Source organism: Ochotona princeps, chromosome 26 (assembly GCF_030435755.1).
Source record: "Ochotona princeps isolate mOchPri1 chromosome 26, mOchPri1.hap1, whole genome shotgun sequence".
NCBI classification, from domain to species: domain Eukaryota; kingdom Metazoa; phylum Chordata; class Mammalia; order Lagomorpha; family Ochotonidae; genus Ochotona; species Ochotona princeps.
In genome coordinates this window covers 2,893,146-2,916,282 of record NC_080857.1, presented here as the reverse complement: position 1 = coordinate 2,916,282, position 23,137 = coordinate 2,893,146, and the positions used below count along the sequence as shown (strand labels likewise).

General features: G+C 60.7%; 1 protein-coding gene across 2 annotated transcripts in view; it reads right to left on the bottom strand.

The window, feature by feature from the left end:
* Nucleotides 1–22,545, bottom strand: part of CCDC85C (coiled-coil domain containing 85C) — a 54,797-nt gene extending 32,252 nt beyond the window's left edge. Inside the window, exon 1 of one of the 2 annotated variants that reach the window (XM_058655381.1) lies at nucleotides 21,530–22,545. In XM_058655381.1, the coding sequence (XP_058511364.1) occupies nucleotides 21,530–22,316 (787 nt within the window). In that variant the 5' untranslated portion in view covers nucleotides 22,317–22,545. The remainder of the gene's footprint in view (nucleotides 1–21,529) is intronic. The other variant, XM_058655380.1, reaches the window with a different exon arrangement.
* Nucleotides 22,546–23,137: the final 592 nt, after the last annotated feature.

Here is a 23,137-nt window from a genome sequence, read left to right as displayed (position 1 = left end):
GGGCCCCGGTCAGATCTATCACAGGCACAGGACCGGGAGGGGATTTGGCAGAGCAGGCCCCTGGCCCAGCTGGTCCCCTGAGAGGCAAAGGGGCCTCCTTCTTCCTTGGGGTGCAGGGACAGCAGCTGCCCTACCCCCACATCCCAGACTCCGTGAGCTGCTCTGCTCAAGGTCAGTACAGGGCCAACCCCTTAGGTCTCTCCCCACACCCTAGTACACACACACACATTGGCTGTCCTCGGTCCTGCCAGTTGTGCCTGTGCCAGAGTGGCCCCATCTGCCAGGGACACTCTCCCTGCAGCCAACAATGCCATCCAGACAGAAGACAAAGGAAGTGCCACCAGAGGCCACCAGGCCTGCCCAGGCATAAATGCAGGGAGCAGCGGCTGGGGGAGGGGCAGGGAGACCAAGGACCAGTCTTTCCAGAACGTGCAATTAAGCCAAGTCTCCTCCCCGAGGCCTGCCTGGTGCTGGCACAAGCATGGTGCAGGCAGCAGCAGCCACCTGTCCCTAATGAATGAATGCCCAGCCCCAACCAATGGGCTGGTCCCAGTGCACCTTGCACACCCATGTGCTGAACTCGCACAGCAGGACTGTCAGCCCTGGCCCAGGGCGCAGCCACCGGTCACTATCCACCCCCCCCACCCCCCCTCAAGACCCAGCAGACCCATGCTGGCTCTCCCGCAGGCCACAGTTCCCTGGAGGCGAGCTGAGCTGGTGAGTGCTTCAGGAAGGCAGCCACACAGTGGCTGTCCTGAGACCACTCCCTCCAGACCATTTAGGACTGCCCACCTCATCACCCTTTCCCATTTCAGCACAGCCACAGTCTGGGGGAGAGGAGTGCGGGGGAGTGACCCAGACCCTGCCCAGGGCTGGCCCAACAAGCCCCACTGGGTGTCTGCAGAACCTCTCCCAATCCAGGGGTCAGAAGCAGGACTCAGGGGTTGCACAGCCAGGGCGGGGAACCTTAGCAATGTGCACGTGTTCCAGGGTGGCCCTCCTAAGAGACTCCCTCTAATGCAGGAGCAGCTGAACCTCCCAGAACCAAGCACTGTCCACCAAGTACCAATGGCCTGCGAAGCCCAGGACCACCACCATCTCCTGCAGGAGGCTGGACAGGGCAGCCATGGCCTTGGTCCCCAGGACCCTGCAGTGCTCCCAGATGGCGTCTCACCCCCATCCCAAGCTCATCACCCAGCAAGAGATGCTGCCCTGCCTCTGCCCTAGGTCCCCAGTCTCAGGGGCCTCAGTCCTGCTCCTGGAAAGCCCCTGATCACCCAAGCTCGGTAATATGTACTTCCCAGCAGGGATGGCAAATGAAAGCCTCCTGTCCCACCACCCGTCTCTCAGAGTAACCCAGCCCAGGACATGGTGCTCAGACTGGAACACAACAGGTACTCAATGGACATGGCCAGACGCCCAGCCCTGCAGAGAGCAAAGGACCCAGACGTGGGGGCCGGGGGCCTGGGTCCCAATCCACCTGTTCTGATGTGGGGACAATCACGGCCAAGTAACCTGAGCTCTGGGTCCTGACAGTGACCTTAGAGCAGACCTCAGGGACCACTACACAAAAACGCTCAGGACACAGCCTGGTGCCCAAGCTGAGAGGAGTCGAGTAGAGCCACCAGCACAGCCAGCAGCTCCGCCCACTGCCCATGCAGCCCTGGATTGCTCCCGGAGCCCCCACAGGGCCTTGTGACCACCCTGACCACCTGCACACAAGCAGTGATGGACACAGAGACCTCCTGGGGTCCCGACAGGGGATGGGGTGAACCTACTTGTGGGATCTGCCCTCCCATTCCCCTTGAGGGAGTTCTGTTTTGAGCTCCACCTGTAGATGCAAGAAGCAGTCAAGGTGGGATCACTTGTCCCTTTCCAACTCTGGGCCTCAGCTCCCCCTAGGGAGGCTTGGGTACACAAAGAATCGCTGACAGCAGGCGGCCAGTGGCCAGGCCCAACCACCCTGTCCCCATGGGCAGCCAGTGGCCAGGCCCAACCACCCTGCCCCCAAGGGCAGGAAGCAGCTGAGAGCCTGAGCATCCCCGCCAGACAGGGACCCAGAAGACTCAGCTGAGTGACCCGGAGCAAATCCTCACACTTCTCTAAGCCACATGCCCCACAGGACACCCTCAGTCTCCCCAAGCTCCCCACAGCCAATACACACATGAGGGGGGTGCCCTAGAGCCTGCCTTTGGAGGGGGGTAATTCTGGAGGACAGATTAGAGAGAGGCAGGGCAGAGGGGGAAGCTGCCTTCAGGAGCTGCCATTTAGAACTCACAGGGCAGACTGGTCATGCTCAGTGAGCGAATCGCTGGCCAGCGGGCACAGCTCTACTGCCAGGTGCATGCAAGAGTGACACCCCCAGCCACGGGCACCTGCCTTCTCCCTCTGCTCCTTGGGTGCCCACCTGGCCTCCAGCCCGAATCTGCCCGTCTCAGAAGCTGTCAGCTGCATGCTATACCGGGCCAGGTGCCCTGTCCAAGACCCAAGCCCCAGCCCCAGCAGGCTCAGCAGCATGGTGCAAGCTGCTCTAACAGGAGCAGTCAGCAGATCTGGCTCGGAGACAGCCACGTGGCCGCTGGCTCCCTCCACGCCTCCAGAGCCCGGCACACACCTCCCAGCGCCCCCCCCCCCCAGCGGCTCCTTACAGGCTGAGGAGCAGGAACTCTCTGCCAGTCCCATGCCAAACAGGGAGGTGACAAAGATGAAAGGGCTGCAAGGTGGGGAATTCAGAGAATGAAGGGAAAAATCTGGTGGGGACATCAGCCAGGACCGCCTGTGGCCTTGTGACTGCCCAGGGTCTACACACCCAAGGGTCAGCTGCAGAAGCTACTCAGTAGGATGGGGCCACCCTGAGAACCCCACCAAGAGGACACCTCCAGCAGCACCCAGCTGAGAGGAACAAGGCTTCTTCCCGCAGGCCTCCTTCCTGTCCAGCAGGCACCACCCCGGGATCTAGCCCATTCTGCCCGAGCGCCCGCACAGCTGCCTGGCCCTTGGCCAACACCCAGAGATGCGACTGCTCACCGGGGGAATTGCAGTCCTTCAGCTGGTGTGGGCTGAGCCGGGGGCCCTCCTGCTGCGAGCACGTCTCCAAGGCTCACCAGGGCCTGCCTGAGCACTTTCCTCACCTTAAACGGACACCAAGTGGGCAGTGCACCCCGCCCCCTCTCCCTCATCCTGTGACATGAATGACATGAACCATGTCCCCTGCTCACCAGAAAGCCCTGCTATTCCAGGCCACCAGGACAGCTCCTCCCGGCACCAGGACTGTAACAGGCAGTCAGAGATAAAACAAGATAAACGGAGCCAGCTCCCTGGGCCGCCCCAGGACACCGAGGCCAAAGGTCAGTGGGCCACCTGGGGGCTGCCCTTGGACACTCAGACCTGTAGGACTACAACAGCGTGAGGTATGCCAGCCCTCCCAGGCCACAGCACTAACCTGCCCTCGCCTGCAGGCTCACCACTCGGGCAGAAGGGATGCATCCCTGCATCCCAATCCCCGCCCCCAGGGTCACAACAGTAACACAGAGCCCCAGCGGGCACATTCCAGCACAAATAGGTCCCCAGTCACTTGGTGTCATGTAGTAAAGCCACAGCATGGTCACTGGTATCCCCAGAGCCCCAAGCAGACCTCCCAAAGCCCCTTCCCCTCAACACCGACCACCCCTGAAACTGAGGGTCACTAGGAAGGGGCGTGCCAGTCACCTAGCCCATGTGTCCCTTGGGGCTCTAGCTCTCAGGACAACATGGCCCTGAGTCCAGCTGAGCTACAGCTCCCAGTAGGCTCACCCCACCTCCGCCAGGTCACACGCTGGCCTGTCAGTCATCACACTCCCATGGGTCCTGCCTCTCTGGCCCGGCCAGCACACCAGAGAAGTGGCCAGGGTACCGGCAAGCAGAGCAGTGCCACAGCCCTCATGGGGACAGCAGCAGACAGCTGCCCTGTACCCACAAGCTCGTGCCCCACCTCTCCCTTTTCCTGGGCGTCTTTCTGGTTTTACAATCTCCCCCATGCACTTGGCGGGAGGGATGGACTGTCAGACCTGGGAAACTGGGATTGAGGGAGGTGTGAGCACACCCAAGGTGACCCAGCAAGGCCCCCACTCCCACTCTGGATGCCTCCACCCTAATACCCTCCCACACCCACTGCTCCACTTCTCCCTCCTCCAGGCAGCTGGTACATGGTAGATCCCAGGACTACCCCTGCCCAGACCAGCTCTGCAGCTGGCTGGACTCCTCAGAACCCAAGGCCACAGTGTTGGGGCCAGAGCTGCACCAGGACACAGAACCCCCAAGCCCCCTCCCCTCTGCTTCCGATCTGCACCTGCTCCTCACTCCTCCTGCCCAAGGTGCTGCATAAGCACACAGTGAATAAAGCAGCACCTGTCTCCTGCTGACAAACCCAGAGCACCAGCTGGGGGTCCATCCACGCACCTGTCCTAGAGCCCACCTACAGCTGGGGAGACCAGGGCTCAGGTGGGGTTGGCAGAGCCCCACAGGACCGCCCAGGCCTGCCCCCACGGCTGCTGCTCCCCTGCTGGATAAGGTCAACCTGGGAATAGCAGGCTAGGAACAGAACCCCATCCGGCCTGACAGCCCCTCCAGGCTCCTGCTTCACGGGGCCAGAAGCCCTGCTCAGGGCACCACGGGGCATGCAGGCCAGCAAGCGGCCTCATCCATGCGCTCAGCCTGTGGACAGGGAAGGAGGGCCTAGAGCGTGTGGACAGCAGTACCATCCCACTGCCCAAGGCACCTGCCACAGGAATCTCCCACAAGTGCAGACACCCCTCCCAGAGGGTTGCTACACTCCTGTCACCCCCAACGAGAAAGCCAGGCAAAGTCGGCTCTGTTTTGGGAGGGGGCTGGGGAACACAGCACTGTGTGAAAGGTAACAAAACTGTCCTCTCTCTAGCGACACGCCACAAACCCACCACTGCAAAAGCAGCCAACAGCCCACAGCCCATGAGCATTGAACGAAAGGTCAAACGCAGGAATAGAAACAGTGGGGACAGAGGGATTGTTTCAAACCACTGAACATGACTGAGGGGAGTGTGTGGCAGCTGGGATGAACACACACATACACACACAGAGTGAAGGAGGGGACGGACACACACCCACAACCCCTTCCTCCCACTCTGCACCGGCACCCCTCACTGCCCTAGAAGTCAAGGGCCTCCTTCCTCCTGCGATGGGCAGCAGGAGCCCTGCCCCAGGATCCGGGCCAAGGGCAAATGCTGAGTGAGGCCACCCCGCCCTCTGCCTGCTGCACCGTCTACCACGGGGTGAGTCTGAGAAGCAGAACCATGGTCCCAGCTTCTCCCCCTCGGAGCCATCCCTGGAATCCAGCCCAAACAATCCAGGCCAGAGGCAGACGGCAGAGCCGTGGCCGGTGAGGCGGGCTCAGCCACGGAGCAGGGGATGGGGCAGAGGGGCAGGACACGTGCCGGCATTAAGTTTAAGATGCTCAGAGAGCACCCTGTACCTCCTGGCCCTCTCACCAAAGCAGAAATGGAGGTACACAGAGCTGTACCCCGGCAGTGACCCAGCAGCAGCAGCCCACTATGGCAACGGTAGGTGAGTCCCCAGGTCAGGGCTGGTTCTTCGTCCACTCATCTTGTTGTCACACTTATGGGCAGCTACTGGAGAGAAGACTCCTTCCAGAAACTCCATGGGGAGGATGGGGGCAGAGCCTTGGGCTGCCAGGCAGCTCCCAGGTGGCCTTGAAGTCAGGTAGGCCCAGCCCCTGGCATCAGACAGCTCCCTACACCCTGCCGAGGCTTCCAAGCACCCACCACCAGTTACTTCTGGGAGACGGGCTGGAAAAGCAACCAGGGGCTGGCACTGAAACAACCAAGAGTTTGCAAACAGAGGTAGAGAATTCAGCCAAGATCCTGCAAGAGGGCATGTCAAAGTCTGGTGGGAGCCTACAGCTACGACGCTTCCGAAAGAGATGGGACAAGAGTGTAGGGAAAGGAGTTGAACCCAGATGCCAGAGCAGCGGAACCTGATGCTGAGGCTGAAGCCCTTCATCATCCCCCACAGTCTGAAACCTCAGGAGGGGCAGAGCGAGGGTCAGCAGAGGCCATCATGGGGGCAGCTGGGAGGCAGGAGCAAAGGGTGAACAGGAAGAGTGAGAACTGACAGGTGCACCCGATGCAGCAAGGTCGGAGACCCAGGCTCACCCGTGGTGGGTGGTGGGGTGGCCAGGCTCTCTGAGCAGACTACCAACAGCCAGCCAGGCTGGTCACATGGGTCGCACACATCCCTGGGCAGAGAGCTGATGCTCCACCTCCCACCAGGCAGGAGCACTGGGCACGGAGTCCCTACTAGCGAGCAGAAACCAACCACCTGCACTACGGGTCAGCCTGCCTGGGACCCTGGCACTCAGGCACTCACTACCCCTGCCTGGGGCCCTGGCACTCAGGCACTCACTACCCCTGCCTGGGCAGGCTGGACAATGGCACCTTTTGTTTCCTGCATCCCCATTGTCTTCAATTCTCTCGCCTGCCTGCGCCAGGGCCAAAGGAGGATTTCCAGGGGGATTTCTCAATGGGCCTGCAGGGAAACATCCTGCTGGCCAGACCGCTGCCCACAGCCTTCCTGGAGAGGCCACAGAGGGGGCAGGCGCCAGCAGCCCGGTGGAAATGGCCCCAGAAGAGGGCAGCAAAAACCTCCAGCCAGCAATTTCCAGGCTGCTGTGAGGGTGCAGACAGGCAGAGGCCCCTTCCACAAAGCGAGAGGTCCAGAGGTGCCCCGGATTTGGGAGATCTGGGGGATTTGGGAAACTTGCACAAACTTCACTGGCTGGGCATCACTAACCTCAAAATCTGAAATTCAAACCGCTGTGAAATCCCAAACTATTTTTGTGCAGGATGTCGCATTCCAAGTTTCAGATACTGAAGGGTTTCAAGTTTCAGGGTTTTGTTTAGCTTTTTTAAAGCTTTATTTTATTTATTTGAAAGGCAGAGTGGCCAAATGACAGAGAGACAGAGAGTTCATTTTCCAAACGGTCACAATGGCCAGGGCTGAGCCACGCCAAAGCTAGGAGCCAGGAATTGCATCTGGGTCTCCCCCGTATCAGTGGACAGCACACAGGAATCAAACCGGAGCTCTGCCACGGGACGCCAGGGTCGCAGGTGGCAGCTTGACCCAACCAAGGTGAACACGGCAAAGTGTCAAAGCCATCCCCATGTCCAGCGCAGCCGGTACAGTGACACTCTCAACATGTTCACAGGAGGCCATGGGAGTTTAAACGCTGCAGCAATCATGGGCACCATTCTTCCTGGAAATGCAGACTGCTGGGGGCCTGCCCCCGCCATGGGGCACTGGAGGGGAAGCAGCCACTTGGGATGAGACGCCTGGTGCAAGTGTTGCTGGTTCAAGTCCCAGCTGCTTTGCTTTGAATGCCACTCCCTGCTAATGTGCCTGGGAAAGCAACAGAGAATGGCCCAAGCCCTGAGCCCCTGTCACCCACAAAGGAAACCCAGACGGAGCTCCTGGCTTCAGCCTAACCCAAGCCTGGTTGTTGCAGCCATCTGGGGAGTGAACTAGGGGATCAAAGATGGATTCTCTCTGTCACTCTGTCTTTCAGATAAATATCTTAAGCGCACATTGAGTCAGGTCCAAGAAGAAAACATCATCTAAATGAAGTCTGGGCTCAAGCTGATCAACCTTGGCTCACCCAATATGTCGGACTACTGCTAGGAAAGCAGCACCAGGAGCCTGCAGGCAGGGCACAGGGGATTCCCCTAATACCTTCTCAATTGTTCTGTCCATCTGAACTCTGCTCCAAAACACTAAAGTGTATACACAAACCTTTACGTGTGATAAAATGTTACGCACACAAACATGAAATGAGTGTGTATAAAAACAGGTGCAATCTGGGTTAAGGCCAAGGTTAGTGACCCGGCTCCAAGAACACACCACACATCTACGAGATATCCCACTGTTGGGAAACCGGGGCAAGGGTGGGTGGGACCCCATCGTACCACTTTTGCTATTCCTGGGGAGGGCAGGATTAAAGCTGATTTTAAAACTTAGATGCTGGACTCTGCTGTCTTCCATGCTTCTCGGCTGGGAGCACAGGATCCTTCAAGAGCAGGTGCCACCTCCAGCAGTGAAGCCACAGCAGCAGCAGGGGTGGGGGCTGGGAGCCTGTGGCCAGCCCACCAGAAGTTCTGATCTCCCCAAGGACAACTCAGGGATGCCGCCCTCAGGCTCGCAGGGGGTGGGGGGGTTCTGTACATCTCAGATGAAACCACAGGCAGACACACCACCCCATGAGGCACCAGTGAAACATGCTGGGAAAAGAAGATCCCAACTCACAAGTTCCTACAATCAGGCCACTGCCCGGAACACAGCAAAAAAAGCTCACTTCCTCCCCATGGCCAACTCACCACCACTCCTCCCCTCTCATAGGAAGGCAGACATGGGTGGTTCATGAAGTCACCCCTGCCAGGAGGCTGTCTGGGTGCTGGGTTGGGTGCTCAGAGAATTTTCTACAATGGACAGGCAGTCGATGTGTGTGGGAGAGAAGTTATTGATGTAGAAGGCCATACAGTTGGCAGTGGGGAGCCTGGAGCCAGGGTGCCAGGGGCCAAACCCCAGCTCGGGACCTTGGTCAAAGTACTGGGCTGTCCTGTGCCTCAGTTTCCCTTTGGGTCAAGTGGGGAAAACACAAGCCTCCCAGGTTTGCAAGGGTTAAACGAGCACTGAGCAAGCAGCGCATCAGCTTTTATTGGTAAGCGCCTGGCACCTGATTAGCAGGTGTAGGGCTGGTGTGATGTCCAGGGGGAGGAAGGTGGGGGGGGGGGATGGGGAATCCCTGTGTGATCCCACCAGCACAGTTCAGGCACAAGGACCTTCATCACCTAGGCCCTGCCAGGCAAGAGAGCAAGGCTGGCCCATTCCTGTACCAAACCAGCAGGGAGTGAGGCAAGATGCTCCACACAGACTCCTCTCCCCAGACCTTAGACCTGACGCTGGGATCGGCCATGCTGGGAGAACCTTCAAGGATCCCCACAAGGATACTGTCCCCATCTGGGCAGCATGTGCCGGGTCAGCTTCCCTGCCTCGCGGGACACCCAGGCCCAGGGGGACCTGAAGTGACAAGTCCCATCCAGCAGGTCTAACAGGGTTAGATGGGAGGTCAGGGTCCCTTCTTACCAAGGCCCCCAGGAAGGGAAAGCCTCATGGCAAGTCCAGGGCTTAGCTGACACAGAGTGGGGAGGAGGCTGGCTGCCCACAAAAGCACACACCTGTCAGGAAAGGTTGCAGGAGGAACCCACAGCTGCCCTGGCACCACAGAAGAACAGCCCACTGATGAAGGGGGCACCTTCCCACATCCTTGTCCTTTCCCCAGAGCCCACCATCCTCACTGGAACAGCAGACAACCAGGGAAGACCTGGATTTCAAGAACATTCCTTAGTTCCTCTGGGGATCTGATTGAACCACCTCATTTCACAGATGAGGCCCAGGGAAACCAGAAGAGACTGAAGCAGAAAACAATGAGCACAAAAGCCCAGTGGGCAGAGGTGCGCAAGGAGCTGCACGCTGCCCTATGTCCATCACACAGACCACGGGCAGCCCAGGGACGCGGCCCACGCAATGCCCGCAGACCGGGCAGGGGTGGCACCAGGCTCGCCGTCCAAGGCCGCCAGACGGGCACGAGCCAGGCCAGAGACATGAAGATGGCCTTGAGCTTCCACGTCATAGGCAGGCAATACGTTCACTTCTTATCCCAGAGACAGAGACAACACTGGTCCACTCCCCAAATGCCGAGAACAGCCAGGAATGGCACAAGCTGTAGCGAGAAACTGACAACGGCAGCCACGTCACCACAGCCCGTGGCAGGGACCCAGCCGCAGCAGCTCCTGTACTGCACAGCAGCAGGTACCTGCAGCCAGAAGTGGCGGGCGAGTCAGGGAAGGGGGCTCACATTCAGGACCCAAGGAGCCCCGGCAACTGCAGCGGGCAGCCCCAGGGGACAGCCACTCCCCTCTCCCTCCTCCTGCCTGCTCTGAGGATTCTGGGTTGCACCACAAACTAGGGGGTCCTCACACAGGGCTTGCCACAACACTGCAGCTCAGCACGCCGGAGCAGGTCCCATCGTCCACAGGTGGGCCAGCTCTCACCAAGACACAGCTACATGTAGCAGAATGGAGCTCCGCAGACTCCAAAGGTGCCAGGTGCCGGCCAGTCCACGTTCTGGGGGGGCAGGAGCACAGGGGGCTTCCTGAGACCTACCCCCAGTCATCAGGAGCAATCCCGATGGCAAAGGTGGCAGCAGGTGGCACAGATGACCAGGCCCGCTGAGCAAGGAGACACCCACAGGAGACAAGGGGTGCAGCTGTCACCCCCACTCTCCACCTCACCATCACGGCTTCAGCCCCTCTGGACAGGTGAGGCCCCACGCCCAGGAGTCCCAGGTCGTCTCTCTGTGGGTCAGCCCCCAGAGACCACACAGAGGTCACCATCCCCCCTGCACACACCACAGACCCAGAGCAGCAGCTGAGAGCCCCAGGAGTGCACATCGCCAAGAATACTGGCACCACAGCCCACAGCTGGCCCCAGAGGCCCACGCAACCTCAAGAGGTGCCTGTTCACTTGATCGCCACAGGCAGGAAGCCGCATGATGGGAGGGGGGTGCTGTCTTCCCTGGCCACCCACCACCACCTAAAAGCCACTTCCTTTATTTTCCTATTCCTGCAGCCTTCTTGGCCTTGTACTGGAATCTGGAGCTGACTGTTGGCAGCCAGTTGGCCGGGCTCTGCCAGGAGACCCCTTGGGGCTGTGTGGCCCTTCCAGAGCAGCCATGCCCTGCACGTGGACAGCCCTGGCACCCACAAGAGCCTGGCACAGGCTGCTAAGGCATCCATGCGTGGGTATGGCCTGTCCTCCTCCAAGGACTCGGCCAGACCACACAGGGAGGTGGGATTCTAGTGGGCACAGAACGCTGGTCAGGGACGGGATTCTAGTGGGCGCAGGAGGCTGGTCAGGGACGGCATGAAGGCCAAAGCCAGGGTAGGAATCCTGGCAACTGTCCCGGAAGCACTGGCCACAACAAGCATGGCCCTCCAGGACCCTCAGGAGGGAATGTTCCTCCCTCACCGTCCCCAACAGGTACCAGGTTGTGTGATGCAACTGAGGCGAGAAGGTTGTCACGTCACTCACTCAGGCGTCAACAGGAATCTCTGGGCAGCTCAGGAGACCCAGATGCTAGGTGGCCTTCAGCTGGGCAACAGACAGAGGGGAGAGGGCCCAAAGGGCACAGGACACAGAAGCCAGAGGTCAACAGGGATTCAAGGCACAACTGGTGGGGGGAGGGCAGTAGGTACAGGGGCTGGTGGGCTGCTCTCACAGTGCCTGGTGGGGGCAATGCCCCCCCTGGTTCAAAGGACAAGCTTTGCAGGGGACAAACAGCACGCACCAGCAAGGGCCCAATGAGCTCAGTGGCCAGAGGACAATAGAAACGTTCTCGGGTGAGGAGGGAACGGAGCAAGAGGCGGGAAGGTAGAGGGAGGGGTCTGAAAGAGCTGGACCAGGAAACATGAGCCAGGGCAGGGACTGGGAAAGGAAGAAGAGACGAAAGACAATAGAAGAGGGAGGGGCTGGGCCTGGGGGAGGGGACAGAAGGTGCTGGAAGAGACGGAAACTCACTTCCTAACTGCCCGCTGCAGCATCAAAGTGAAGGGGGAGGGGCGGCGCACCCATTGTCCCACCAGCTACCAAGGGACACTAAGTGGCCAGGAAACGCAACCTTGGCACGGGCTGCATGGCCGGAACCTGCCACAAAGAGCCACTCCCAGAGCGGGCTCATTAGGGAGCCGAGCGCTGGTGACCAGCGGGCGGGGTCAGAGCCGCACACAATCGGGCCCTTGTGGCTGGCGGACCTCGGATTCCTCCATGAGAGGCGGCCTCCTTCTTGCCTTACAACCTGGGAGCCCACGGGAAGGCAGAATAGGGGAGACAAAGAGACGCACGCCCTGACAGTGGCTGCTCTATTTTTGGAAATGGGTCGACTCTCCTACGAAGCTGCCACTCTGTCTCAGTGCCTGGGGCCCTGGCCACACCTGTCCCCCTGAATACAGTCTACAAAGGTCCCCACCCCATCTGGGGCAGCTCAGTCCCGCACAATGGCCATGCAGAAGGCAGTGCTGCCTGGGTCAGGGAGTTTGAGCTTGTGCGCCAGGGAGATGGCGGGGAGCACACCAGGCCAAGGACCATGTCCCAACCAGTTTCCCCTGCAGCAGGCAGCCCCCTGGGTGCACACAGCCTTGGCGCCCGTGCCCCTACAGCAGGTTCCTGGCCCATCCCCCCCCCCCCCCCCCCCGCCTCCCCGTCAACAAGGGAACAGTTCACCACAGCCCGGTTGCTCCCTGGCTGCTAACACAGCTGACACCAGCCTCCTGACCCTGGCTGATCAGGCCTTGGGATGCCCGGTAGAGAGCAGCATCCTAAGTCCTGGCCCCCATGACTTGCTGACCCAGTTCAGCTCCAGTTCAGGAGGCCCGAACCCTCCAACCAAGTCTAGATATCCACTCAGGATGACAACACTGGGACCACCTGGGCCCCTCCAGGGATCAGGACCCAGCCACTGTTTTTTGTTTTTGTTTTAACAGTTCCCCAAGTGATGGCCAAAAGGCAGCCACAGTTAGGGACCTTTGCACAAAAGCCAAAGGATGGAGCCATTGCCTAAAACAACCACAGCAGTCCCAGCGGCTCGGCTTCTAGTCCAGCTCCCGGCTCACAGCCTGGGAAAGCAGCACCAAGATGATCAAGTGCTTGGGTCCCTGCACACACGTGGGAGATGCAGCCCGGGCCCCTGGCTCCAGCCTGGCCCAACCCTGGCCACTGCAGCCATCCACAGAGTCAGCCAGCAGGTGGAAGCTCTCCCTCTGTCTCTATAACTAAGACTTTCAAAAATGTAAGTATTTTTTAAAAGGCTTATTTTTCAGTAAATATTAAGGAGAAATAGAGGGGAAGTGGGGTTGCACTCGTAGCCTCTTGATGCCATTCGCAGGAAGCGAAAATGGAGACACAGCTGACTGAGCAGCCTGATCACTAACTGGCTTAAAAAGCACTACCGGGGAGCACCCAGCTGGGGCCTTGCCATCCCTCACTCCTTGCCCCAGCACTGATTCTGACCGTGCACCTGCTGCATGTCAGGAAGCCTGGACTCAGCCCCCAAGAAAGCCATGATCAGGGGACAGACGAGACAGCCAACAGAGGGACTGCAGGCCCAAGAGACGGCCTCATTCCCAGCAAAGCACACCAGCAGGGGAGCCCAGGGCATCCCGTGTGACTCAGCCTGACAACCAGCCCTCCATGCAGACCTGGGCTGGCAGCACACTGCACCTGCAGGCAGGAACAGAACCTGGCCAGAGGCCCCCTCGGCACATTTGCTGAAGGCACCACCTCCAAGCCACAGAGAGGGACCTGTGAGGTCTCAGGCAGTCCCACCAGCCCCACCCACACTGCAGGTCCCCTGAGACCTGCCCCAGGCTGTGCAGTGGAGACAGGAGAAACCCCTGGTGCATAAAGCAGAGCTGGCTGGCAGGACCCCAACAGTGACCAGGGCAGGGACCAAGGCCCTTTCCTCTTGACTCTGTCTGTGGCAGAGCTGCGAGTCAAGGGGCCACAGGAGGCTAGGGTCTCTGAGACCCCGAGCACAGACCACCCAAGCCTCCAGCCTTACAGACAGGGAAACACGGGCCCAGAGACAAAATGGGATGCGCACAACTGGGCAGGGTTACCTGCTGCTTCCACCTGCCTGTCTGACCCGGGGAACCTCCTGAGCCCCGGGACCTGCAGCCTGTCTGACCCGGGAACCCACTGAGCCCCGGGACCTGCAGCTGTGGGCACAGCTCGGCTGGAGGGCCACACCTAGCCTCAGCAAGTTACTACCTAGGCCCACCTACACCTCCCTCAAGTCCCACTGCGCCAGCTCTGCTACTGTGGATCCATCCGCCTTCCTGCCATGCCTGGTCTCCTTTCCACCTCTTCAGCTTTTACAGACCTGGTTAGGTCCTTCAAGGTCCTTCTCAGTCCCATTTCAGCCAACCCCTTCTCTGAACCCCCAATGCAACCCTACACAGGTGGAGAGCCATGCCAGGGCACCTCTCAGAGGAATGGGGCATCAGGAAGATTCTGTCAAGAGGGCAGAGCCTCCTGGGCACAGAAACCCTTGCCCCTGCTAGTGTACCCTGGTGTGACTCACCTCACCACCCTCAGCCTTGTCCTCGGCCAAAACAGCAATCACGATGAGGAGCATCCTTGTGGGATGCGAGTGAAAGAAAAACTCTGCTCGTGGCACCCTCCTGCAGCCAGCCAAAAGACATCCGGGCACCTGGCCCTCTGTGGCCCAGCCTCACAAGCTCAGAGGAAGGCAGACATGTCTCTTCTCTCCCCAAGCCTCCTCCGTGCACCTGAGCGGTGTGCTGTGCGTTTGCAGCTCTCCCAGTCCCACACAGGCTCCCCACTAAGATGCCACCAGCCATGGGTGCACCTGCCGCCTCCTCCAGGGGGACAGAACAGAGACCTGACAGCACCGCCCTGGTGACAAGGCCAAGGGAGTTGGAACTGGAAATCCAGGGAGAAGGAAAAGAAAGCAGACCCTGTGGCCCACACACAGGCAAATCAGTAAAGCTCCTCCTCCTGCCCTGCTCCCAGCCGCCTGCCTGCAGGGTACCCATCCCAGCCACCTGCCTGCAGGGTACCCATCCCAGCCACCTGCCTGCAGGGTACCCATCCCAGCCGCCTGCCTGCAGGGTACCCATCCCAGACGCCTGCCTGCAGGGTACCCATCCCAGACGCCTGCCTGCAGGGTACCCATCCCAGACGCCTGCCTGCAGGGTACCCATCCCAGCCGCCTGCCTGCAGGGTACCCATCCCAACTGACCCCACTGCACACCTGCTCACAGCCAGCTGCCTGCAGGTCCAGGGACAGCAGCTTGGAGCCACACCACAGTGACCAGTTCAGGGGCTTGCTCAAAGAGGGCCCACTCTTGGGCAATACTACTTCCCTTTGCGCCAACAGCTCATTTCTCTGTCCCCAAGCCACACCAAGCACCAGAAACTCAGAGACAACTTAGGGTTTGGGAGGGGGGCTTTGGAGCAGACCTGCCAGGTCTAAGAACTTACAGAAAGTTCTCTCCTGGGGCCAGTGTCCTAAACACCCCCACTTTCTCCCCTGCTGCCCCAGTCCAGCGCAGGCCACACGGTCATCAGTGATGCCCCTGAACCGTCATGCCCAGACTGCCTGAATCAGCAGGTAGGAGGCATCAGAACACACAGGCCTGCCAATGTGCCTTCCTCTCCACGGGCAGTGTCTCTCACCACCTCTAAGGTCAAGCCCCACGGCCCAGCTGGCCCTTACAGCCTACCCCACCCTCCCAGGACTGTGGGGCAGAGAAGAGATCCAGAGAAGGTCTTCCAAACACTGGTTCACTTCACAAAGGGCCACCAAGCCTAGAGCTAAGATGATCTCAAACAGGGAGCCAACAGTCTCTTCCAGGTCTCCATTGCGGGTACAGGGTGCCAAGGCTGTTGTTTTCCCAGACCAGAAGCAAGGAGCTGGATGCAAAGTGGAGCAGCCAGGACCCGAAGCAATGTTCATGTGGCACACAAGCACTTGCAGGCAGAGGATTAGCCTGTTGAGCCAGAGTGCCGGCCCCTTTAAGGCTCACTTCTAAGTCTTGGAGCTGATTATCCTCAAGGTACAGATGAGCTGCTGAGACTGAAGCTAGGCAAACTGCCATAATCACAGAGCAAGTCTGGAGGCCAAGGTACCCCTGCAGCCCTCGGACTCTGCAGCTGGAGCCCCATGGTTCAGATAAACAGGACTAACAGACCGGGAGAGACAGCCACATGGGCATCAACCAGCTTCCTATCCCCTCCATGCAGGTGGGCGATGCCTGCCCAGAGCTCAGGAACCTGCCCACGGCCACAGGCTTTCCACTCTTCCACTCTCTGTGCAGATAAGGGTGGTGGGCCCCAACGAGCAAGCTTCCAGGATGCCAAACCGATGATGAAGGGAACAGCAGATTTCTTTGCTGATCACACTGCTCCGAGGACAGTATCAAACCAAGGGCTCAGAGGCCAGGTCGGGGCCGAAGGGGGTCTGCTGGAGGGACCCCTGAGGCACTGGCCAGTCTAGAGACCAGAGTAAGGGAATCAACGTGAGGAAGGAGGCCCAGCACGATGGCTCAGTGGCTAAATCCTCACCAACCACGCGCTAGGATCCTGTATGGGTGCCAGTTCACGTTTTGCAAGCCCCACTTCCCATCCAGCTCCCTGCTGTGGCCTGGGAAAGCAGTAGGAGATGGCCCAAAGCTTTGTGACCCTGCAACCGCGTGAGAGACCCAGAGGAGGCTCCGGGCTCCTGGCTTCGGATAGGCTCAGTTCCAGCCATTGCAGCCACTCGGGGAGTGAACCAGCACTCTGTCTCTCCTTCTCTCTGTTAATCTGCCTTTCCAATCAAAATAACTAAAAAGAAAAAGGAGAAATAAAGTGATGAAAGATGCTCCCCCAAAGGAAAGCAGCCTGCACTAACCATGCTTGTGCGTCAGGTGCTTCATGCCAAAAAGAGCAGGCCCCAAGTACGGGGGCTTCCTGAGAACAGGTGGTACCTGTGTCCGCCCCACGCCCTGGGCAGCAGGCCTGGAGCACAGGGACTCAGGCCAGGCCCCCAGCAGACCCCACCAGACCCTCTCCAAGCCTCAGGGTCCCCATCTGCAATGGAGATGAGCCGAGGCCTCCCTCGGGGCCAGTTCAGACCGACACACCTGGGAGCTGCCAGAGCCGGGCATGCCCCAGCCTCCCCAGGGTTGCTGTCCGCTGGCCCCCACGGCCACCAAGGCATCCTTCAGGGGCCAGGTAGGAAGGGAAGGGGACAGGCTGATGTCACGCCCGTTATCTTGGCTGATTTTTACTCCCCACCCTTATTAGCTGAGCCAGAAGGCCACAAGAAGGCCACACAAGAGAGATCTAGGCAGGGCCAGCTCTGTCTTTTTTTCTTAAGATCCCAGACCACCCTGGAGCCCTCCTCCTTTCTAAACCAACAAAAACATTAGCAAAAACAAACCATTCCTGCTTTCGGCAGCTCTGGTTTTAAGCCAAACTTGAAAAAAATGGGCAGAATCCACCCACAAGCTTGCTGGCTGGAGATTGTGGATTCTCTGAGGCAGCTAAAGGGGAGCGGGCAGTGTGAATGGGAGTGTAAGTGTGGAGTGTGAGTGTGGAGTGTGGAGTGTGAGTGTGGAGTGTGGAGTGTGAGTGTGGAGTGTGAGTGTGAGTGTGAGTGTGGAATATGAGTGTGAGTGTGGAGTGTGGAGTGGGAGTGTGGAGCGTGGAGCGTGGAGTGTGGAGCGTGGAGTGGGAGTATGGAGTGTGGAGTGTGAGTGTGGAGTGTGGAATGTGAGTGTGGAGTGTGGAGTGGGAGTGTGGAGTGTGAGTGAGTGTGGAGTGTGAGCGTGGAGCGTGGAGTGGGAGTGTGAAATGTGCAGTGTGGAGTGTGTGTGAGTGTGGAGTATGAGTGTGAGTGTGAGTGTGGAGTGGGATTGTGGAGTGGGAGTGGGAGTGTGGAGCGTAGAGTGTGGAGCGTGGAGTGTGGAGTGGAAGTGTGGAGCGTGGAGTATGGAGTGGGAGTGTGGAGTGGGAGTGTGGAGCGTGGAGTGTGGAGCGTGGACTGGAAGTGTGGAGTGGGAGTGTGGAGCATAGAGTGTGGAGTGTGGAGTGGGAGTGTGGAGCGTGGAGTATGGAGTGTGGAGTGGGAGTGTGGAGCGTAAAGTGTGGAGTGTGGAGTGGGAGTGTGGAGCGTAGAGTGTGGAGTGTGGAGTGGGAGTGTGGAGCATAGAGTGTGGAGTGTGGAGTGTGAGTGAGTGTGGAGTGTGAGCGTGGAGCGTGGAGTGGGAGTGTGAAATGTGGAGTGTGGAGTGTGTGTGAGTGTGGAGTATGAGTGTGAGTGTGAGTGTGGAGTGGGATTGTGGAGTGGGAGTGGGAGTGTGGAGTGGGAGTGTGGAGTGGAAGTGTGGAGCGTAGAGTGTGGAGTGGGAGTGTGGAGTGTGGAGTGGAAGTGTGGAGCGTAGAGTGTGGAGTGGGAGTGTGGAGTGGGAGTGTGGAGCATAGAGTGTGGAGTGAGTGTGGAGTGGGAGTGTGGAGCGTGGAGTATGGAGTGGGAGTGTGGAGTGGGAGTGTGGAGTGTGGAGTGGGAGTGTGGAGTGTGGAGCGTGGAGTGGGAGTGTGGAGCGTAGAGTGTGGAGTGGGAGTGTGGAGCGTGGAGTGGGAGTGTGGAGCGTAGAGTGTGGAGTGGGAGTGTGGAGTGGGAGTGTGGAGCGTGGAGTGGGAGTGTGGAGTGGGAGTGTGGAGTGTGGAGCGTAGAGTGTGGAGTGGGAGTGTGGAGCGTGCAGCGTGGAGTGTGGAGTGGGCCGTGGGGTGGAGACAGTGGAGAGGACAGGAGAGGGTAGAGGAAGGGGCGGTGTGGGGGGAGAAAGATCTGCGAATTCTTTCATTTGAAAACCGCACCAGCTCAAAGTGTATGGGGTTCAGTTCACCTGTCCCAACATGCTCCCCTGCGAGGGCCCACCAGACCCTAGTAAACAGATTTGCAGAGCATGCACGGGCCTGTCAGGCCAAGGGCCACCTGCAATACTGACGGCCACCGCCCCCAGGCCACTGCAGGCAGACCAGTGGCCAGCAGGCGCAGGCACACACACTTTCCAGAGGGCTGCCCAAACAGTAAGTGGAGTTGGGAAGGAGAAACCCAATCCTATCTGGCAAGTTTCCAAGGAGTCTCCCAACCACGTGACCCCGCCCCACCTGCTGCAGTCCCCACAGGTCCCTGGGGGCACTCAGGGTCCTCCCTCCCATACAGGCTAGGCAGAGCTCAGGGGAGGGGCCAAGACTCACAGCCCAGGTGCTAGAGGTGGGATTATCAACCACAGGCTCAGGGGTAAACCTGGGCCAGGAATCAACGAGTCACAGTGTGAAAATACCAGGACCAGCACCGCAGTGAGCATCCCACACGGGGGCTAGCTGCAGCCCTGGCTGCCCACTTTCTAGGCAGATTTACAGAGAAAAGATGCAGAGAGAAAAATCTTCCATCCTACAGCTCACTCCCCAAGTGGCTGCAACGACCAGAGCCAAACCAGTCTCGAATCCAGGAGCTTCCTCCAGGTCTCCCACGCAGGTGCAGGGTCCCAGGGCTTTGGGTCATTCTCAACTGCTTTCCCAGGCCACAAGCAGGGAGCTGGATGGGAAGTGGAGCAGCTGAGACACGATCTGTCGCCCACATGGGATCCCAGCGCATGCTTGGCAAGGATTTAGCCACTAAGCCACCACGCCGGGCCCCAGCTGCCCACTTTCAAACCAGCTCCCTTCTAACGCGCCTGGAAAGACAGCAGAAAATGGCCTCAGTGCCTGGATTCCTGCACCTATGTGGGAGACCCTGAAGAAGCTCCTTACTCCTGGCTCCTGCTCGGCCCAACCCTGCTCATTGTGGCTGTTTGGACAATGAACTAGCAATAGAAAATCACTCTGTCTTCCAAATAAACACATCTTGGAAAAGGAAGGAAGACATACACACACACAAGGATGCCGGCCGCAGCCCACGAGGAAACCCCACCCAGGATAGCCAGTCCAGGGGCAGAAGCTTTCCCAGGCAGGCCCAGAACTTCTCTGAGTGGCTACAGGCCTGCCTGGGAAATGGGATGACATAAGCTAAGAGGGGCCCTGTAGGCACAGCGCTGGAGGCTGGGAGGGGGGCAGGGGGCAGGTCTCTCACCACCTTCCTCTGCTCAGGGACAATCTCCACACATCTGCGGGCACCGGGTCCCAGCAGAGAGAAACCCACAGTGCAGTGGCGCAGTTCTGAGCACACCGGTGGGAAAGATCCCAAGGCCACACTGGGCTGCCAGAGACAAAACTCAGCCAGCACAATTCTGACCACAACTGGAATTTGTGATAAAAACGCAGCACAAGCGCTCCACAGACATGCTCATCTGTAGCAGTTAAATGTTCCAAATGGGACCTGGGACTTGGGGGGCTGCGGAATCCGACACCTCTGCCCCCCTCATCCCCAGGGGCACGGAAAGCCTGGGTCCAGCCCAGTCCTCCCCTCCTGCATTATTCATGGTGGTGAGACACTGAGCCACACCAGGCTGTGTATCTGCTGCCTCGACCCACAGTTCCTGCCAGTCGGCTGTCCCGCAGAGTCCCTCTGGCCAAGTGTCACTGGTGACGCCACAACAAAGCCAGAACCGTTCCATCTCCCGGCCACAGGTCAGCAGCCACACACACCCCCATCATATTGTACTTGGGGAAACTGAGGCTCAGAAAACTGACCCTCCTAAAAGTCCCCAGCAAGGGGCAGCCAGAGGGGTGGGTCTCGCACTGACAGCAGGGTGCAGTGCCAGCAGATGGAACCAGCTGGCTCCGAGCTGACCTGCAGCAGCGGGCAGAAGGCAGTACAGGGGGGAGTGCATAGAGTTACAGAGAAACCCGAGGTGTACTCATAGACTGCTAATTGGTAACAAAATAGCACTCGGGATGCAGTCCTGCCCTGAACCCACAGGCATGCCAGGGTCAAGAAAGGGAAAACTGTGGCAATGCAGCCCCTCCCCCGCCCAGCGGTCTCCCTGCACCCGGCAGGTCTGCAGAGGCCACTGGGCCACCAAACCAGAGCCAGCACATCCCTCCCAGGCTCAGAGAACGCTTGGATACACTGTTTCAGGATGGGCCACTTCCAAACAAACAGTTCAGACAGCACCAAGTGCCACCGGAACCAAAGGCCAAGCCACCAACGAGCAGGAAGGAATAGGTGGGCAGAGTCACAGAGCTGGCTGCTGGGGGCTGGGCGGCCACAGGCCACCACTCCCCCTTGGAGACACCCCCGGTGCTGGGCTTGGGTGTGGAGCTTTCCTGGGGTCAAAGGTCCTTCCACATAACCCCCGCCACTCAGGACGGGCACTTCCTGTAAAGGAACTCAACAGCTGGGAAATGCCTACATCGAACCCGTCACCTTCAGGGTACAAGCCAGGAACCTGAGACAGGCCAGGGCCTCCCCTTAGCAGGGTTTGAGAAAAACAGCCCAGCCAGCCAGTTAGATTCCGGGTTGCCTGCTTTGCGGGCCGGCCCCTCCCCCGCCAACCGTACACAAGGGGCGCCTGTTGCTCCAAGGAAGCGGGGAAAGCGGCGTGTTCGCTTGGAGGTGTGGGGGGATGCTTTCCCGGCTTCCCATGAGGAACTTGCCGCGGCCGCGCGAGGGCTTCCACAGTGCCGGCCGCCACCCGGGCCAACGGCACCTGACACCCACCATCACTTTCCTTTACCCGGTCGCTACCTCCCAAAGCCGCGCGGCAGGTGGCCGTGGGAATCCCGGGCCCCAGCCCCCGGGTAGGGGTTGGGGAAGCAGGGCCGGCGGCCGGGGGAGCAGGGGAGAAGAGCGGCGGCCGCCCCGCCCCCACGCACGCGCGCCTAGGGCCAATCCCGGGGGCTCCCGGGGGCACCAAGTCGCGTGCGCTGAGCTTACCGTGCAAGCCATTGGGGATGCTGCGGTGGTGTGGCGGCGCCGACAGGTCGTCCAGGGAGCGGCGCGTGACTCCGGCCTTGCCGTCGGGGGCCTTGTGTGGCCCGGGGGGCAGCAGCGCGGGCGGGACGTGGTGGTGGTGATGGTGGTGGTCCGGGCTGCCGCCGCTGCCCGTACTGGACGTGCTGCTGCCGTCGCCCACGTCGCGGGCCCCCGCGGTCGCCGTGCCGCCCGCGAGCGGTCCGCTCAGGCTGGCCTGGCTGTCGATGGAGCTGCGGGAGCCCGCGCCGCCGCTGCCGCCCGCGGCCGCCAGCGCCGCGCGCTCCTCGTCCAGCAGCAGCACCAACTCCTTAAGCTCCAGGTTCTCACGCAGCAAGGCCTCCTGGCGCGCCTCGAGCTCGCGCAGCTTCTGCTGCGAGCGGGCCACCTCGTGCCACACGGCGCCGGCCGCGTGGCGCCCAAAGCGTTGCCATTCGCGCGCCAGCTTGCGCCCCTTCTGCCGGTCGTCGTCGAGGAAGCAGCAGAGCTCGCGCAGCTCCTGGTTGTCGTCCTGCAGCCGCCGGTTCACGTCCTTGAGGCCGCGGATCTCCAGCAGGTGCTGCTGCAGCCTCCGGTTCACGTCGCGCATGAGGCCGCCGTGCTCCAGCATGAGGCCCACCTTCTCGCCCTCGGCTCGCCGCAGCCGCCGCGCCAGCTCTTCCTTGCTCCAGCGCAGCAGCTCTTCGTCCGGCACCTGGCTCAGCTCCTCCGACGCCGCCGCCGTCGCCGCCGCCGCCGGGGGCTTCGCCATGGCGGGGCCGTCACCGCGGCATCGCCCTCGCCCTCGCCGGGCCGCAGCTCCCCGCGCCGCGGCTGCACTGGGCCGGTCCGCGCGCGGGCGGGGGGCGGCTGGGGGCGGCTCGCCCCCGCGCCCTCACGCAAGCGCCCGCCTGGGCCGCCAGGCAACCCGCGCGCCTCGGGGCTCGGGAGCGGGGACGGCTGCTGCGTCGGCGGCCGCCCTGCCGGGATCTCCGCGCTCGGGCGAAGCGGACGGAGGCCCGCCCCCGGCCCCGCTCCCCGAGTCCCGGCCCGGACCCGCCCACCCCGGGCGGGGAGCAGGCGGGGCGCCGCGGCGCGGTCCCGCCTCCGGGGAGCCAGGCGGCGGCGGGGACGCGGGAGGCGAGGCGCGGCTGCTGCGGCGTTCCCCCCACCCCTCAGCGCGGTGCGCCCGCCCGCCCGGCGACCGGCCAGAGGCGCGTTCGAGCCGCGGTCCCGCCCTCCCGCGCGTCCGATTGGGCCTCTTCGGGGGTGTGCGGGCGGGGCGGGGCGCGCGCGGGGAGGTCGTGTACTTGGTACAGTCCGCCCGCCACCTTCCGACGCCCCCCTCCCCGAGGTTCAAGTTTCTGCGCCCGGAGGACGCGGGCTTGGCCAATCCCTGGGCTACAGGGCGCTTTGAAAATGCAGGTACGGCGCGGGGAGGGGGCCGGTGGGAACGGTGGGGCCGGGCTTCCCTTAAAGGCGACGCGCGGAAAGGGGAGCTGGGCCCCCTCCGCCTCGCCGCCGCCCGCCCTCCTTCTCTCCCTCCCTCCCTCCCTCCCTCCGCCCTAATAAACAAATCCCTGCGATCCGGGC